The sequence below is a fragment of the Phocoena phocoena genome, chromosome 8, assembly GCF_963924675.1.
Source record: "Phocoena phocoena chromosome 8, mPhoPho1.1, whole genome shotgun sequence".
NCBI classification, from domain to species: domain Eukaryota; kingdom Metazoa; phylum Chordata; class Mammalia; order Artiodactyla; family Phocoenidae; genus Phocoena; species Phocoena phocoena.
The window spans coordinates 48,995,410-49,015,701 of record NC_089226.1 but is presented as its reverse complement, the minus strand read 5'-3'; the positions used below and the strand labels follow the sequence as shown (position 1 = coordinate 49,015,701).

Here is a 20,292-nt window from a genome sequence, read left to right as displayed (position 1 = left end):
ATGATCAAAATTTGATTTTGAAACGGAAAATTCCCAAAGCTCCTCTATTATACTCATTTTATGGAGAAAGATGCTAAGGTTAAGAAGGTTGTGGAACCTTCTCAAGGTCTCAGAGCTAGTTAGCGGCAGAGGTGCTCAGGTATCTCTCTTACCTTCACTAGAGCAGTACATCTTGTTAACTTTCAGTGTGAACTAGAAGTTTGGGTCTAGACCTACAAATAATGTCAGAAATTGCTATACACAAAGCAGGGACTGGAATTAAATCAGAATATTTAGAGCCTCATGGAATCAATCTTTAGGGGTATGAATCACCACATCTATGTTTCAATAATCCTATGGTTCCTTTGTGAAAAATCGATATGTTCTTTTCTTCCTTAAGTATACCTGGATAACTGGACCTTGAAAAACTCTGAATTAATTCTCCTAAATTTTAATGCACTTCACTGATTTGTTTTTGGCTTTTGAAAATATAAACTTTACTTATCAGATCATTTTTGTAAATTATTGATACTTTAGCAGCTAGCACACAAGGTCAAATCTCTGCTAGTTTATCTAGGAAATAGGAACATTGTATGATATTTGCCTACTTTAAAGATTACTTAGACCATACAGGCATGGAGCCCAAACCAAAGGTATTCTCTACTTGGTGAACAGATTCAAGAACTTTCCTAAATGACGGAACTTCAGATGAATTAAATCTATAACTTGACAGCAATATGAAGAAGTCATGAGCTTTCTGAAACTAGAAAGATTTGTAAATAAGAGTGAATATTTTACGCAAGAAAAGAATGACTGGATATTTTTTATAGCAGATGTATTGAGACATAATTCATGTACTTTAAAATTTGCCCTTTCAAACTGTACAGTTTAGTGATTTTTAGTGTATTCACAGGCTTGTGCAATTATTAGCTCTACCTAATTTTAGAACACTTTCACTGTGTCCAAAAGAAATTCCATACTCATTACCAGCCACTTTCAACCATAAATTTACTTTTTTATCTCTATGGATTTCCCTATTCTGGAATCTCATAGAAAAAAAAATTGTACAATATGTAGTCTTTTGTATCTGGCTTCTTTCATTTACAATACTGTTGCAAGGTTTATCGATGATGTAGCGTGCATAAGAACTTCATGCCTTTTCATGGCAGAATAATATTCCATTGTGTGAATATATCACAATTTAACCATTCATCTGTTGATGGACATTTGGATTGGTTCTACTTTATGGCTATTATAAATAATGTTACTATGAAGTTCATGTACAAGTTTTTTATATGAACACATGTTTTCAATTCTCTTTGGGTATATACTTAGGAGCAGAATTGTTCATGCAATAACTCTTTTAACTTTTGAGAAACTGCCAGACTGTTTTCCAAAGTGGCTGCACCATTCTACCTTCTCACCAGCAGTGCACGGCACGTGATGATTTCTCCACATCTTGGCTAACATTTGTTATTATCTATCTTTTTGATTATAGCCATCCTACTGGGTGTGAAGTAGTATTGTTTTGTAGTTTCGATTTGCAGTTCCCTAATAAATAATATTGAACATCTTTTTATGCGCTACTGGCCATTTCTATATCTTCTTTAAAGAAATATTTATTCAAATATGTGGTAGGCTGAATAATGTCCTCTTAAAAAGTCCAAGTCCTCATTTCTGACCTGTGAATATGTTTTAAGCCAAAGAGACTTCACAGATGTGGTTAAATTAAGAATTTTGAGATAGGGAGATTATCCTAAATTATGTGGATGAGTTAAATATAATCACAGGGGTTTAAAGAAGGAGGCAGTCGAGTTATAGTCAGAGGAGAGATCTGACAGAAGCAAAGGTTGAACTGATGCTCTCTGAAGATGGAAAAGAAGGTTATGAGTCAAGGAATTCAGGTGGCCTCAAGAAGCTGGGAAAAGGCAAGGAAATAGATTGTCCCATAGATTCTCTGGAGCTGCCCTATGAACATCTTGAGTTTATTTCAATGAGTCTGATTTTGGATTCCTGACATCCAGAACTACAAGATAATAAATTTGTGTTATTTTAAGCCACCAAGCTTTTTACAATGTGTTACAGTATCAATAGGAAATGACTGCAAGTCCTTTGCCTATTTTTTAATTAGGTTGTCTTTTTATTGTTGAGCTGTAAAAGTTCTTTACATATTCTGAACACAAGTCCCTTATCAGATATATTATTGCAAATATTTTCTCCCATTCTGGGGGTTGTTTTCTAACTTCCTTAATGGTGGCCTTTGAAGCAGAAAAGCTTTTAATTTTGATGAAGTCTAATTTATCTGTTTTTTTTTTTTTTTTTTTTTTTTCAGTACGCGGGCCTCTCACTGTTGTGGCCTCTCCCGTTGCGGAGCACGGGCTCCGGACGCGCAGGCTCAGTGGCCATGGCTCACGGGCCCAGCCGCTCCACGGCATGTGGGACCTTCCCGGACCGGGGCACGAACCCGTGTCCCCTGCATCGGCAGGCGGACTCTCAACCACTGCGCCACCAGGGAAGCCCCCTGTTGTTGCTTTTAATGTTATGATAAGAAAGCACTGCTTAATCCAAGGTCATGAAGAATTACTCCTATATTTTCTTCTAAGAGTTTATAAGTGTAGCTCTTACATTTAGGTCTATGATTCATATTTAGTTAATTTTTGTGTATGGTATGAGGTAAAGCCCAACTTAATTCTTTTGAGTGTGGATATTCAGGAATCTTGGCACAATTTGTTAAAAAAGAGGGGGCATGTTTGCTAAAAAGCTATTTCATTTAACCCATAGAGAGATTTATTTTATTAGATTATGTAACAGTTGACGAAAACCAGAAAACTGTTGGATATGCCTTTCTAGCTGTGAAAGACTGCACTTGTATACTTGGCATACTACCAGATATGTAGCTGAAATTATTCTTCTTGTTTAGAAATTTTCCTGTGTAGTTCTAAATTGTCGAGGACTTGTTATTACCAGTCACTATGGGACTACTTGCTAATTGATTTTTTTCTTGTCTAAACAGGTTGTCAGCCTATTTAGGGCTGATAATTTTTTTTATTTTGGGCTGATAATATTGATAGAGGAAATCAAAGGACAGAGGACTGTTCCATCGTACCCCTTTTCATTCTGTGGGCAGAGTTGGAAGGAAATAATCTATGAGTCCACTGAGATCCCAATCATACTTTTTTTCTAAGGAGAGTGCTGGTATAATTTGCACTGCATAATGAAATCTCCCTTCTCATGAAAATGTTCTTGTTCAGGGCAATGGTTGGGCTTTTGTGCTGCTTTTGCCTCAAAACGATAATGAGAGAAAAGTTCACACGGCTTTGAAGACATTGAGAGTCTTTGCCTTTGAATGAAAAATTTAGCATTATTGTAGTCATTTGGTGCAAGAGTCACACATTTGGTGGAAGTTGACATGTTGGACTTGGTAACTCAAGGTTTTTGTTTCCCACCATCCAAACTAATGCAAGTTCAATGTGGAGAGGTATTCTATGGAGTTAGCAATCTCTTATGCTGTTTCACTTACTGGAAATCTTTTATTTCCTTAAACAGTCTGAAAGTGAGTCTTGGGAGTAAGTTTCAGACTGTGATGCTTGAAAGTTGCTCCCCTTCCACTGCTCAGTGCTTCTCACTGGCACAGAAAAAATTTTAATTTAGGTTTGCCTTCTCCATTTCTAAGTTATATGATGTCTTCACCTTCTGATGATCACCAGTGTTTCTTCTTCTTCTTCTTCCTTTTCCTTTTTCTCCCTCTGTTCTTCCCCTTTGCCTCTCTTTTCCTCATGTTATTATTTAAAAATTACTAGTGAGTTAATGGGTATGAATTAATGAAAAATCAAAATGATGAACTGCCGTATGACAGCCAAAGGATGATGCTGTAATTTATACACAGAGGTTGTGTTCTTGAAACATTGGTCCTTTACCTCTCGACTTCAGTCAGTATAGTCAAGCCTCAGTATGAACAATAGCATTCTTATTTGAAATCAACATATATGGCTTTTATAAGGACGAAGCCAACCTTACTTGTAAACAGACACAGAAGGAACAAATGAAGTAATGAACTTAAAGAAAACTTGTTTTTTGGGCTTTTTTTCCATCTTGTCTGGGAGTAGAAACGATTGTGATGTGGGCTAAGAGATTAAATTGTGTCACTTGTCAGGAAATTGGCAAGTGGCCATCTCTTCTGCCTGCCACTACATGCTGCTTTTGTGCTGTGGATGGGTTTAATAAATGCACTGTTGTGTAAAATGTCATTGCTGCTTTGCCAAGCGGAGGCTGTCATGGGATAGCTCTTCCCCAGAATGACAGATCAATATTGGTCCTCAGCAATCCTGAGACTTGAAGCCACACAGAGGGCATTTTTACGGTTCAGATACAAAAGTCAAGATAGAAACCATTCTTCAAAGCATGGACATATACCTATTTTGTTCTGGAAGAAAACCTAATGTTCTTTCAAAAACGTTCTAACTTTAAAGATAGGTAATGTTATCAAATTTTAATGACAACTTCTAGAAGAAATAATACAGATGACTTGTTACAGTTTTTTAAAAGTTCAGTCTTTCTGTTAATCAAATAAATGCAAAGCAAAGCAAGGAAATATACCATTGTTTGCCTTGGTAAACAGCCTAAAATCATATGCATTCAAGCACATGAAATGCTGATGACGTATTGTAAAATAGTCCCTCCCTAACATCAGTGGTAGAAGTAAAATTTGGTACAGTCCTTCTGGAAGGAAATTTAGCAATATGTATCAAAATTGTTTAGAATGTTCATACCTTTTGGTGCGGAAGTTCTACTGCTACAAATATATCCTAAGGAATTTATGAGAGAGTCAGCAGTGTCTTCCAATAGACTGCCAGTTATTTAAAATGTGGAGAAACTGAAAACAACCTAAACTCCTAACAATGTAAACAGTACATGTCTTATTAAACAGCAATTAAAATATGTATAAGGCTTTTAAAAAAATGATATGGGGAAAGGTTTATGAAATAAAGTTATGTGAAATTAAACAAATGCTAAATATTATATACAGTGTGATCTAAACTAAATGAAAATAAGTAAAATAGCAAAAAAAAAATGACCAGAAATGAGTGTACAAAAATGTTAATACTTATTGACTCTATTTAGTGTCAACTTGAACGAGTTGTATTTTGTTTAGTTTTTATCTACTTTTCTGAATTTTATACATATTCCGCAAAGGACAATGATCGTATCTATAAAAATATATACACAAGAAAAAGAAGTTGCACAGGAAAAGAATCACTATCCAAAGGAATTCATTTAAACCCTCATATGCTCTCTTGTCTTTTTTTTTTTTTTTTTTTTTTTTTTTGCGGTACGCGGGCCTTTCACTGTTGTGGCCTCTCCCGTTGCGGAGCAAAGGCTCCGGACATGCAGGCTCAGCGGTCATGGCTCACGGGCCCAGCCGCTCCATGGCATGTGGGATCTTCCCGGACCGGGGCACGAACCCGTGTCCCCTGCGTCAGCAGGTGGACCCTCAACCGCTGCGCCACCAGGGAAGCCCTTGTCTTGCCTTTTAACTTAGTCTTCATCTCACATTTTCCTTATAGCTTCGGGCTCTCACCCTCCCTCCAGCCCAGACTAACATCCCCAGCCGTCAGATGTAACAGTGTATTTCAGCTAATCTCTGTATCTGCTGTCCCTCACCTTGAGGGACTGGTTTCTTCCCTATTTCTAACCTTGATCCACCCCTTGTTTCTGATTGCTTTTCACATCCTGCCTCCAGGTGTGTGAAGGGCCTGAGCCCAGCCATGAGGCCTGATCAGTGTTTCTGAAGATCAATCAGAGTGTGGTAGTGCTGGCAGAGACAAGCCAGTCTGCACCTCAGCCTAAGTGAATATTAGGGTCCAAAATGCCAGAGTCCATATTAGCTTTTTATTGCTCCCTGACAAGTTACCACAGCAGTTGCAGTTTAAAGCAACGCATTACAGCTTCCTGATATATATGCTCCTACTTACAATTTACCAGTAAGGGAACTGGAGCACAGAGAGCTTAAAAAGAGGTCCAAGGAAAAAAAAAAAAAAAAAAAAGAGGTCCAAGGTCACTTAGCTAGAAAGGAGAACTTGAAACCCATGTCCTCTACTCCAAATAGTATGTTCCTTCTCCTATATCTCTCTTCTGGGGCAAACACTGGGACTTGAGTTTAGTTTGGAGTCTGATCTAATTAAGGAGAAAGTCACCTCTCGCCTTATCTGTGTCTTAAACCTACACACTTGCTTTATATTGGGTGTGATGGAGCACATACAGGAAGACTTTTCATAATGAACTCAGAACTCCTCGAATAATGTAGATATTAATGTTTTGTTGCTCCTTACAAAATTACCACAAATTTAGCAGCTTAAAACAAGACCTAGGGACTCCCCTGGTGGTGCAGTGGTTGAGAGTCCGCCTGCTAATGCAGGGGACACGGGTTCGAGCCCCGGTCCGGGAGGATCCCACACGCCGCGGAGCAACTAAGCCCGTGCACCACAACTACCGAGCCTGTGCTCTGGAGCCTGCGAGCCACAACTACTGAAGCCCACGCACTGCAACGAAGAGTGGCCCCTGCTCACCACAACTAGAGAGAGCTCGCACGCAGCAATGAAGACCCAACACAGCCAAAAGTAAATAATAAATAAAATAAATAAATTAAAAAACAGCCAAAAATAAATAAAATAAATTTTTTAAAAAAACCCCAAAAACCAAAAACAAGACCTATTTATTAGCTCACTATCTGTATAAGTCAGAAGTCTGACACAGTGTGGCTGGAATCTCTGCTGAGGTTCTCACAAGGCTGAAATCCAAGTGTCAACCAACTACATTCTCATCTGGAGCTGTGGGTCTTCTTCCCAGCTTATAAGGTTGTGGTAAGACACAGGTCCTTGCAGTTGTGAGATGGAGGTCCCTGCTTCCTTGTTAGCTATCAGCCAGAGGCCTCTGTGTGCTCCTAGAGTCCAACCTTGTACTTTCTCACATGGCCTCCTCCATCTTCAAACCAGGAACAGTGCCGAGTACTTCCCAGATTTTGAATCTCTTTGACTTCCTCTTCCGCCACCAGCCAGAGAAAGCTCTCTACTTTTAGGGCTCATGTGATTAGATCAGGCTCACCTGAATATTCTCCCTATCTTGGGTCAACTATGCCATGCACTATAACAAAATCACAGGAGTGAGAGCTCATTAAAGTCACAGGTTCTATGGATTAGGGCGTGGAAACATGAGGTGTGGCATTTTTAGAATACTGCTTACCACAATGTGTCTTTTAAATGTCATTCTTTTTCCCCCTGCAGTGTAACTTAGAACATAAATACATGGACATTAGACGCAGATTGCCTATGTTCAAAGTCTGCCCTAACATTTACTAGCCGTACAATCTTGCTAAGTTACTTAACCTCTTATCTCAGTTCCTTGATTTTCTTACGTGAAAAGAGGGAGTAATAAAAGTATAGGTCTCGTCAAGTTGTTATACACTTTAAATGAGTTAATGTGTCAGGAAAGTAGTTGGCACACTGAAGTACTATGTTGTCCTTGCTATTATTATTATTGACCTGATTATTATATATCCACTGAAAAGTCCAGATTACTACTCTCCTTGGAGTAGACCCAACACCTCACCTTTCTGGGCCTCAGCTTCTCTTTCAATTTTAATATTATTTAACTGTCAAAAGTATAATTTATAATGTGACGGATACATCAGAAAAATTTTTACAAGTTCCTAACTCACAGCACCAAAGAATTTGTCAAGTTAAAAAAAAACAAAACAAAACTATGTTTAGTTTGTGGGCTTAGTTTTTAAGTAAGGGAAACATAGCAGATTCAGTTGACTGTATTATAAACTTGAGAATAGAAACACAGAACCTTTTTTAGTACCATACCTGTTTCTAAATGGGTTTTAATTTCATGTTATGATCAAGAGAATAGGGCATGTGAAAAGATAGGAACAGGAAGCTTAGGGAAGGCCCTAGAGGATGAACGGGAACTGAAAGAAAGGTGGAAGGGATGAGAGGAGAGAAAAAGAAGAAGGAATGGAAGCAATAGGAGAGGAAAGACCACTGAGAGGTAGAGAGGGCTGGTAAAAAGAAGGGGAAAACATTACTAAAATTTACTGAGCATGTACTATATTCTTGGCATAGCTAGGGACTTAGGTTATCTCACTGAATCCTCAGAAAAGGTATAATTGTCATCACTTTATAGATAAGAAAACAGCAACCAAAAGAGTTTAATCTTTCCAAAATCAACTATGTTAGTATACAGGCATCAGAACCTACATCTTTCCAGAGTTCACTGTTATTTGCTGATTCCATGTTCACAAGGACTAATGGTGAAATAGAAAGCACTCCTCACACATTGTTAGTCCAGCTTCAAAGAGTGTTCCCGTTACACAGAGAAAAGACTTAGGTGGGCTTAGGTGTTACTGCCACTTAACACTACCTTAGATCATTAATTACTTGAGTCAAGACATTTGGAGTCTAAGGGTCCGAAAGGATATATGCACCCCAATGTTCATTGCAGCACTGTTTACAATAGCCAAGACGTGGAAGCAACCTAAATGTCCATCGACAGAGGAATGGATAAAGAAGATGTGGCACATATATACAATGCACTATTACTCAGACACTAAAAAGAATGAAATATAATGCTTGCAGCAACATGGACGGACCTAGAGATTGTCATACTGAGTGATGCAAGTCAGATAGAGAAAGAGAAATATCGTATGGCATTGTATGGTATCGCTTATATGTGGAATCGAAAAAGAAATGATACAAATGAACTTATTTACAAAACAGACTCACAGACTTAGAGAACGAACTTACGGTTAACAGGTGGGAAGGGTCAGGAGAACGGATATTTAGGGAGTTTGGGATTGACATGTACACACTGCTATGTTTAAAATGGATAACCAACAAGGACCTACTGTATGGCACAGGGAACTCTGCTCAATATTTTGTAACAACCTAAATGGGAAAGAATTTGAAAAAGAATAAATACATGTACATGTATAACTGAATCACTTTGAGGTCCACCTGAAACTATCACAGCATTGCTAATCAACTATACTCCAATATAAAATAAAAAGTTAAAAAAAAAGACATTTGGAGTCTAGTTAAAACAGACCTCCCAAATGACTTATGCCTCAGGATAAATCACTCGTCTGAGCCTCAGCTTTCCCATCTGTAAAAAGTAGGCTTTGAACCAGATAAATTGCTAAATTCTGAAATCTATCTTAATGTCACGCTGCCAGATTTTTGACTGAGTGTTATTCTTGAACTCCTAGATGTCCCCAAACCATTCAAGTTCATGGCAGGAAGGAGTAGGGTGGGCAACAGTCTCAGTGGTAGTAGCAAGGATCTATCACAAAGAACTGGAGACCCACACCAGAGCTGTCTTCGCATAGGCACAAGGCTGTGATGCGGACTGGGGAGTTGGTATAGGGTTGCTCCTGTTAGGACCACTGTTCAGAGCTTTTCAGGTCACTCACTGCACAACCTCACCAGGCAAAATTCACATATACAGTCACAGGCCACGGCCCTGGCTCCAGGAAGCCAGAACGAAGACCAGTGGGTAGAGTTCATAATAAAAACAACTGTGGCTCAGTAGAAAAACAGCAAACTTTGTAATTGCTCAGAGTTGCGCATTACCATTGTGAAAAACTTTATCTTTGGGAATTTTCAGGCCAGGACCACGTGAGGTAGGGGTTTCTCCTATTGAATTAGAGTTTAGAGAGTACTTAAGCGATATACAGGACTCGATTTTGGAATGTATTCAAAGTTAGATGGGTGATCTTCTTAAAATGTTTAATAATTTCCTGAGTCCGTATTATTATGGCCATAATAACTGTACCTGACTCATATGGCTGTGGTAAGTGTATAGAAGACTGTGTGTCTGTGTGTACCTACATCTCTATTTATATTATCAACCTATCTGTCAATCAATCTATGTATCCATCCATCCAACCATCCACCCACCTACCAACCTATCTACCTACCTATCTATCTTAGCCCAATGCTCCACTCATGATGGAAGCTCAATGAATGTTAGCTGTCATTATGATTATTCTCTTTACAACTATTGAATGACGCTCCCAACACAGCAGAACTTCCTTTTATCTCCGTAGGCATGAGCAAAGAGTGGTGGTACTCTAAGAGATGCCATTTTTCATTCTTAATTGTAGAATAAGCACATAACATGAAGTTTGTTTTATCTGAAGCTTAGGGCCAAAGTTTGGCTGAGGCGAAAGTTCCCCTACTTCTAGGTAAAGAGTGGTATGAAATAATGATTGTGGCCCACTTTTCTGAAGTTTCCTTTAACAACTTTATTTCTAAACTTTTAAAATGGAGCTTCTCCAGGGTCCAGTATTAGCAATCACTATCCCCACCATGAGTCCTAGAATTACACAGCATCTAGTTCTAATCTCTCACTCTGCAGCATGGACATTCCCTCACCCAGAAATTAATTTAGTCAATTCAGCCTGAAAATTCTATTCAAAAAGCATGTGTTTCCTGCAGGAACGTGACTTATTTCTTTTCTTGTTGATAGGGGATACCGATGTACCTGGAAAAAAAGCGTGGTTTTCCTCCACAAGCTGCAAAGATGCAGCTGTCAAAAGTAATCACTGCATCAGAACAGTTGGATAGGGAAAAAGTGTCCTTGGCTCTTTTATAAAAAACCAGTAAGCTAGCTTCTTTATGCTTAAAAAAGCAGACTGAGGAAGGGCTACAAAGCTTACATTTCTGCCACTTAGGTCACAGTTTTCAGTGCGGCTCCATGCAAGCTAAAACCATTCTTACCTACAGGCCTTGGCCTGTGCTACCCTCTCTCCCCACTCATTAATTTACCCTCCTTTCTCTTCTCATTTTATTCACTCATTCATTCATTCATTCAAAAACTCTCTCATTCATTCAGCAAGAATTTATGGATTCACATCTATAATATAACTGCTTGGCCTGAGGAGATTTACAATCTAGTAGAGGTGCTAAAATAACATTGGGACATGCTTTTCTCCCCAAGGAAATCTCTCCTAATTGTTCAATCTACAATTCCTTTAGCTAGTGTTTTATTTATTTATTTATTTTTGGCTATGTTGGGTCTTTGTTGCTGCGCGCGGGCTTTCTCTAGTTGCGGAGAGGGGGGGCTACTCTCCATTGCGGTGCATGGACTTATTGTGGTGGCTTCTCTTGTTGTGGAGCACGGACTCTAGGTGCGCGGGCTTCAGTAGTTGTGGCACGTGGGCTCAGTAGTTGTGGCTTGCAGGCTCTAGAGCACAGGCTCAGCAGTTGTGGCGCACGTGCTTAGTTGCTCCGCGGCACGTGGGATCTTCCCGGTCGAGGGCTCAAACCTGTGTCCCCTGTGTTGGCAGGCAGATTCTCAACCACTGCGCCACCAGGGAAGCCCCTAGCTACTGTTTTGAGCTCTGATAGAATTTTATATTATTTACCAAGAGCCCCATGTGGGTGACTCTTTTATTTTGTCAAATAATCTTTATTTCTTTAAAGAGAGGGTCCCTGGCTCAAGCCACCACTATTCTATCCTGAGCAAGATCTGGCTCCACTCCAGCTACAGAACCTCACCTGGTGTTTTTCATCCAAGACACGTGATTTCCTTCTTTCCTGGGACCACTTGCTTCTTCTCCCTCTGTGCTCTCATTCAGGTTTGTGGGGTTAATAAATTATTTTTTTCAGACTCAGACTGGAATCTTCTTACAGAATAGCTTTTCAGACTCTTTCCATCCAAACTCCTACAGAAAGCCCTTATAAATGGTTGCCAAATCCATGAACACACACACGGTGCATGACATGGAATTTCTCTGCTAACACTACAATAGTTACAATATATTGTTCTCTACACATTTTATTACTTGCTCATCAGCTCATAGCATTCTTCTTTCCAATCAGACTGAAGGCCTCATGGAACAGAAGATACATCTGTATCCCTTCCTCACACTGCCTGGCTCAATGTTGAATGTGGTAGCCATCAACAAACACAAATTAAATACTAGCTGAAATTCAATAAGTAATAAGAGATCTGGAAAGTCATTACAGAAGGCTTGCTTTGACAGTCTTCTCTTTCAAGTACAGAACTTTTGGAGAATTATTACTCTCCAAAGGCACAAGTACGTCTCATTGATGTGGCAGATTTACTTTCAAATAATTCTAACATTTCAGATCTTACCTGAGTCTGCCATCCTCTGCTGCAGCACCTCCAGGTATAATCTTCGTAATAAATATGCCAGGGTCATCTCCAATGTGGGGATTATCTGTCCCTCCAGCAATACTGAATCCCAGGCCAGAATTCCCCTGTAGAAACAATAAGCAGACATTAAATGATGTGGCTGTCACCTAAACCTAGTTCCCCTTGTACTCTGCGTTATCATCTTACTACTCAAATGGAAATCAGGTGATAACAGCCTTGCATGCAAAGCTATAAAGTGCACTGTCAGCAGACAAAGGAAGGTCAGGAACAATACTCAGGTTTGTCCCTGCATCGCAACAATCATTATGAAGTAGGAAATAAAAATCATTATGAAGTAGGAAATAAAAGCTTACAAACTGTGTAACATGAGAAAATGTAAAAAATCATTAGTGTCCATTGTAAAAATTATACACACATACGAAAAAGAATGGAAGGAAATGAGTCACGTGAAAAACATTTGATTTGATAGAGTAGTGAAATTTAGGTGTTTTCATTCTGCTATTTCTGGTATTGTTGCTCTAATACTATTTATCCAGCAAAGAAGCGTGTTTTCCTATTAATAAGGAACTTTGACTTCAGAAGGCAGGGACCTCTTCTAGAGTCATAGCAAATGGGAGACACTTTTCAGTAATAAACAGGTTTTAATTTGCTGTAGATACAGACAAGGAATGCATTATTGTGGCAGCATGTAAATTTGAATAGTTTATACTCTAATATAGCTTTCATACTTACTCCTGTAGACTATAGTAATTGACATCCAATGTACATATAGCCCTCTAAAACTTGTATGTAATACATAATTAAACATCTCTCCCAAATTCACAAACCGTCTTATTTTTTATTTTTATATGCTTTTTAAATCTCCATCTCCATGGCTACGTTATGTTTTCATACTATATTCTATTTTTTTTCTAATTCACAGTATATTTTAAGCCATTTCCATACAGCTAGATAGTCTTTATAATTATCCATTTAAATGACTAAATAATATTTCACTCAGTTCATTTGTTTAACCAGTCCCTTGTCACTGGATATTTAATTTCTCTATATACTCTTACAACAAATATAGCTTACTAAATTTATGATCATTTGATTAAATTTTGTTCTTGGGTAAAAAGAGATGAGGAATAAGAATTTAGTAGTTAATCCAGAAAAATTAATTAGGGCACTCAGTCAGAAAAGTTCAATGTTAAGATACGATCAAGTATAACTTGACAGTTATACCACCACTGCAAATGTCAAGGTAATGCTTAGCAACTTTTATTGACTGAATTAATAAAACTGAATTTAAGAGGGTTGTTTTCACAATTATACGTTGAAGTTAATAATTCAACCACAGCCACTAAAATCTCGTCTTTGTACTTCTGACTTCTCTCTAATTCTGTTTTCTTTGAAAAATTCCAGTGTTCTTTGAACAGAGATATTACTTAGCAGTAGTCAAATAATTTATTTAATATTTATTAAACACCAGCTTTGTGCCTGGCACTGGACTAAGCCCTGGAGCTACAGCGGTGAATCTTTCAGTTTATGAGTCATACGAAAGGCAAGTGCAGAGTATAAGAGTGGCAAACAGGAAAGCCACACATAGGGACTCTTCCTGAAGGTGAAGAGCACTTAGTTACTTTTAAGTGGGTCAGGGTGGGAGTTGGAGAGGAGGACAGAATGTTCCAGGCAGAGGGAAGAACATATGTAAAATCCCTTGAAGTAAGAACGGGTATGCCAGGTCCAAGAAACAGACGATGAGGCTAGAATGAAGAAAGCAAGAAGGAAAATTGGATGAGATGTGCCTTGATCATTAGGTTCTTCAGAGAAGAATGTATGTGAATCCATTTTTGATTTTAATTACCTATTGACACCAGATGACTGCATTGGTGTTATATGAATATCTTCTACATGACTGTCTTGAAGCTAAGGCTTTAGGGATTAAGACCAGGTGATTTCTGCCTTCATGGAATTCAAGGCAGAGCAGAAAAGACAGTGATAGTTTGGTGTCTGGTGATCAGTACATTTTCACTGTATAACCTCAGCCACAGTGTCAGGTCTATAGCCACCAAGACAGTATTTAGGTGACTTATGAGGCAGTAGAAACTTATAGAATAAGATCTTGGGTTTTAGAAGGAAATGATGGGAACGTGAGTATTTTCAATGTAATTTGGGTTAGCTCCAAAAACATCAACTAGAGTATACTGGTCTTACGAGAGCTGACACCTCAGGGATAACAATTTTTTCGTTAACAGGGGTAGGGAAGGAGGCAAGCAGAGATTGGGAGATATTCCAATGATTTCTCCTGATAATATCAAAATTTTTGGAGAGGGCACTGAATACTTTGTCATTTGAGAAAAATATTCATGATCTAGCTCTTAACCCTGTCTCATTTCTAGCTTCATACTTTAGCCCCCAGGAACACTGAACTGAACTGTCTTTTTCCTGCACGGTACACATGATAGCTCATCTCTTGGCCTTTACTCATGCTGCGTTCTCTACAAGAAATCTCCGACCTCCCCCTTGATAGTTTAGATGGCATCTGCTCCAGGAAATATTAAATGACCACCACAACTCCTCTTCATTGGGTAAGTCACTCCTCTTTTGAGTTTTTGTAAATTTCTCTGCCTAGCTATGTCATATACTGTGTTATTTTGACGTTATCTATTTATGAGTCTATCTTTCCTTCAAACTTATAGTAGGCAGGAACTATACAATATTCATCTTTGTTTCTTGGTGCCTTGCGTGGCACATAGTATTGTTCATTAAATATTTGATGAATGAATGAACAGACCAATTTATTGAGAATATTCAAGTTATAAAGGGAAGACTCAGAAAGGACACAACAAAAGTCCACAATGTGTTATGGAATATAATACAGAAGTAGAAGCCATTTTGTTCTTTGTGGCTCCAAGATGAAAAATGGAAAGCCCAGAAATTCAAATTGTGGCTTAGCTGAAGGATGAATGATGAGACAAGAGCTGTTCAAATTGGGAATAGGCTGCTATGCAAGGGAGGGAGGATCCTTCACTCAATGGGCAGCTGGCTAGACACTGAACATGAGGGATCCAAACATCTACTGAGAAGCTAAACTGGATGACTTCAAAGGATTCTTCTGGATCTCTGGCTAGATTTGCAGGAAAACGGTTCTTGCCAGCAAGAAAAAAGGGAATGCTATACGAAACTTTAGAAGGGGATGTAGGTCACTGCACTGCTGTATTTTTTAAAACTTATTGTATGAATTCACAGACCTTTGAAGCAACAGCTTTGATGACAACCTAGCAGTATGTAACCATTGTTTTTAGAATTGACTCTCATATGGAGAATATGGTGGCTCTGGTATTTACTAACATACATGCCCCTGCCCTCAAATCCACTCTGAGGAAAGGAATGAATGAAAAAGGAATGGATGAATCAGAGAATCCACAATAAAAAGAGGTAGGTAGAAGTCTCTGGCAGTCCAGTGGTTAGGACTTGGTGCTTTCACTGCCAGGGGCCAAGGTTCAAACCCTGGTTGCGGAACTAAGATCCTGAAAAAAAAAAAAGAAAAAGAAAAAAGAGGTAGGTAGAGACAGAGTATAACTGGACCTGTGTTTCCAGTCCCATAGATTCCCAAAAGCTTTTGTATTTCAGTTAAAACCAGTCTGCAAGTTGGGCCTATCCAGTCGCCATGGTTCCTTAGAAGAGGCTCATCTGAATTCAGCTAAGGAAATTATTTAAAGTGCTTTCCCTTCTTCCCCTTATTATTCTCTCCCAGCCGTCCCTTTCAGGCCTTTGCTACCAGCAGCAGCATTCAGTGGAGAGGGAGAGATTACAAAGCAGCAGTGAAATTACTGCCTGCTGTTCTCCATGGTTGAATCTCTCCAGTCCCCTGACAACTATCCCAGAGCCAGCCAGCCACAAGGGCAGACCCCAGAACCTCTCTCTCTGAGCACCCATCTTTCCATGTGAACAGGCAGACCCCTGGCTGACACCCTTAGATCCTGAAAATTGTGACTAATTAACTGAGTGTTGGTACCTGACACAGTCAATGGAAACTGCAAGGTGCCATGCTGGTGAGGGCAGCCTCTGTATAGAGCTCCAGGTGGGATGCTGTTTCCTTGTTGGGCAGATTCCATGCCTGAGAATGTGGCTGGCAGGGACCATTCTTTCTCCTGGTTCCCAGTCCTCCACATTGGCTGACTCTCCCCCAGGAGCACAAACCTATTGTCTAGCCAAGTTGTACTTTCTCCTTCATGTACTACACTCTATCTCCTCTCAGAAAGAAAAAAATAATTAGCAAAAAGAAAAGACAATTTACCATTTAATTGATGGTTGCAAATATAAATACTATATCTTCAGAAACTCCTCTTTCATTAAAAAATTATTCTCCAACAGAAAATTACCCCCAAAATGGGGTTGTAAAAAAGAAGAGGAAAATAAAGTGATATCATAATCACATATATTTATAGAATGTCCTACTGACAAAGAAATTCTTTGATGTCAGAAATTCCTACTTTAAAATTCAATTCTAGGAATTTATCTGGTAATTCAATTCTAGGAATTTATCCTAAAGAAATAACCAGAGATGTGTACAATGATTTATGTTCAAAGCTTTGTGGCAGTATCATGCTTCTTCTAAAAACAAAACAAAACAGAAAACAACTCGTAACCGGAAACATCCAAACAATGGAGAAATGGTTAAAAGTACTATGGTATGTCTATTTGAATGTGGGAACATTTTGGAGCCATTAAAACTGTAGTGATATTTAATGACAATAGAAAATGTTCATTATACAAATGTGAGAGGAATAAAAAGTGTATGAAATGTTAAAGTGTGATCACCACTAAAATATTAAAAATGACTTGTTTTTAGTAAGAACATTATTACTTACTAATTAGTAATAGTAAAACTATAATAATTATTATTATTATAATATTAAGTAATAATTCAAACTACCTAAAAGGGAGACTTTTTTTAAGTTATAAAGTTCTTAGTAAAATACTAAAAATGTCCTCAAGGGAACTAACGTTTAGTGCATTTTTCTTTTTATGCTAAACACTGAGCTAGGCTTCTTACAATCCTCTACCTGGTAGACAGTATTTTCCCCTTTTTATATATTAAAAAACAAAACACAAAAACAAATAAAAAGAAAAGAAAAACCCTGAGGCTGAGAAGAGTGAAGTAACTTACATAAAGACAGAAAGTAAGTAAATAGTGGAATTCAGATTCAAACAGGATTTTTTAGGCTCCAAATACTAATTTCTTCCCTGTTACATCATACTGCCTCTTCTGGGTTAAACAAATAATTTGATGGTAAGGAAATAATAAAAACAATAGCAATAATAAACCATTAAACTTTGTTTTTGAAAAGAGTCTAAACCACTCCTATCAGTATCATAAAACTATTCAAAAAATTTGTAACGGAAAAGCACGTACTTGGACCATTCAGACCTGGGTCTGAGTACCAGCTTCGCCCTTGCTGGATGTTTGACATTAGGTACTTTTTTTTTTTTTTTTTTTTTTTTTTTTGCGGTACGCGGGCGTCTCACTGTTGTGGCCTCTCCTGTTGCGGAGCACAGGCTTTGGACGCACAGGCTCAGCGGCCATGGCTCACAGGCTTAGCCGCTCCGTGGCATGTGGGATCTTCCCGGACTGGGGCACGAACCCGTGTCCCCTGCATCGGCAGGCGGACTCTCAACCACTGCGCCACCAGGGAAGCCATAGGTACCTTTCTTAACTTTGAGTCTAGTTTCCTTGTCTGTAAAATGTACGTAATAGTAACTACTTCACAGAACTGTTAGAAAGATTAAAGTAAATGACATATGTACTAGCAGAGCATAGATCCTGGCATATGGGTGATGATCAGTCAATGTTAGTTCACTTCCTTCGGTTTGACACAGCACTGTTAAAAGGGTCCTTACAAATATGAGGACAATAAAGGCAAATAGAAGTTAGACAACGTATTCTTTCATTCATACCTTCAACAAGTATTTGTTGATGAATTTTAACCTACAATTTTACTATATGTTATTTTGCTTGGTAAAGATAATTTAATTACACATTCTAAATATGGGAGAAGGGATGGTTAGGTAGGTAGTATTGAGAATTGTTAGGTAAATAAAAGCTAGATAAGGGAAGACTCAAACACTATTTTTTAAACTTTCAACACCTATGGCCTGTTTTGATACACTGAATTTTTGTATATCCTGTTACCAACCCCAAGATTTTGATGCATTCCCCTCCTTTCAGCAGGATCTATATTTTCTTTTCACTCCCTGCCAAGACTGTCAAACAAGCCTATTGTCTGCATATCTGCTCCAGCAAGACATTTATTTTTATTTACTATAATTTATACTACAAAATAATATATGTTATTTTTAAGTATATAATTATACCTTAGCCTCCCATCTGTAAATTTCTGACATGCAGTGAGATTGAAAATTACTAGTGCACAGCTTGACAATTGATCAACAAATACAATAGAATGGTGACCAATATAAGTAGGTAGAATAAAGATATTTTTTAAAAAGTTAAAACAGATAATAACATATTAAAGAATTCTGTAGGCTATATGCCAGGATAAAAACATCACTTGATAGAAAGGTCTATTAGCTGGCAAATAATCTTCTAAATTTTCCTGAAAGTAATTTTATTTTAGGCAGTAAATCTAGAATGTCACAGAGAATAAAAAGATATCTTTTTCATAGTTATTACCTGTTTGTTGAAAATCATTCAAAGTCTTTCTCTCATCCATTTTCTACAACATACTGCAATATTAAAAGATGAATGGCCCCAGGCCCCCTATTAGGGTATAAACATATGAATGTAACACAGACATTCCTAACTACTGTTGCTTACGATTAACAACAACAAAAAAATTTCCCCCCTCAAATTTTCCTTTTTTTTTTTCTTCTTAACATGCTAACAATCCATGTATCTTTGACTAAAGGTCTTAACCCAGGAATAAGAGATGCCTGCTTTCACTCAGTTACAACTTCTAGGAGTTGCATTTAGGAGGTCCCAAAGTTTGCTTTATTAAACTGTGTTTTTCTGGAAGCTGCTGAGTAGAGGAGCCATCAGGAGATCTGCATTCGGGGACTGGTAACTGCTTAGGGGAAAGTGTTTTAAGGGGATGGTGGAGAGGAAGCAGTTTCAAAAACAGGTGGACAGAGAATGCCAGATTACAGTAGAGCAAAAAATTTATGAGAAGGAAATGGGTGACATAATGAAGGCAGATTCTTGTTTCTGTGAAAGAGTTCTGTTCTCAGGGGGGATACATGGTAGTATCTGATGAGAAGGAGGCAGGGTAGTAGAAAGATTTTAGAGGATGGCAGTGAGGGGACTCAGCATGTCTGTGGCGTAGGGGGAAGAAACCCATGGAAAGGGAGACTGAAGGTACAGGCGACAAGGAGAGCGCGTGGGAAACAAATCCTGACAAAGGAGTGAGAAGAGGGTCTAGAGTACAGATTCTCTGAGTCCTACCATAGGTACTGGTTAAATACATGTGTTATAGCCATACCAAGGAATACAACGGTATCATGAGATGAAAAGATCTTTACAGATAAAGAAAACAGAAAACAGTATAGGATTTAAACTTTGCTCTTGCTTTGTAATATATATGCATAGAAAAAATTTGGAAGTATGTTCACCGACATGTTAATATTGCTCATAGATATCAGAATTATAGACCTTTTTTTCTTTTGTCATTTTGAACAAGTCCATCATTAATTTTTCCTTATAAATTATAAACACACACACATTATATTTGTAAAACTTGTCTAGCAAAAGAACAAAGGAAACTTTGCTTTAAGATAGCATAACTCAGCCTTGGCTTGGGAGAGGGATACCTTTTCTTCTTTACCAAGTCCATTTTGTCTCACCCTTTAGATAAAATTATAGTGTTATTTTAAGGGGGAAGAAGTGATAGGGTCCTTTTAAGATAGAGGAGAAGGAAACTGAAGGAGTTCTTGACTGATGACATGTCTTTGCTCTATATATTTAGATGTCAGGACATTAGAGGGAAAAGTCTAGAATGAATGTGGAGACTTAAGTAAAGCAGTAAAGGGTTGGAATTGCAGCTGTGAGGCAAGAGAGACATGGTGGGATCGGTAGGGGTCTGGTGAGCAGCACTGAGGTGGGACATCGTCAGCGTGATTATGAGATTTTCT

General features: G+C 38.3%; 1 protein-coding gene across 11 annotated transcripts in view; it reads right to left on the bottom strand.

Annotated features, from left to right (window-relative positions):
- Positions 1-20,292, bottom strand: part of DLG2 (discs large MAGUK scaffold protein 2) — a 928,219-nt gene that overhangs the window by 608,440 nt on the left and 299,487 nt on the right. For all 11 annotated transcript variants that reach the window (XM_065883319.1, XM_065883310.1, XM_065883311.1 and 8 more), the window contains one exon: positions 12,139-12,263. In XM_065883319.1, the coding sequence (XP_065739391.1) occupies positions 12,139-12,263 (125 nt within the window). The remainder of the gene's footprint in view (positions 1-12,138; positions 12,264-20,292) is intronic.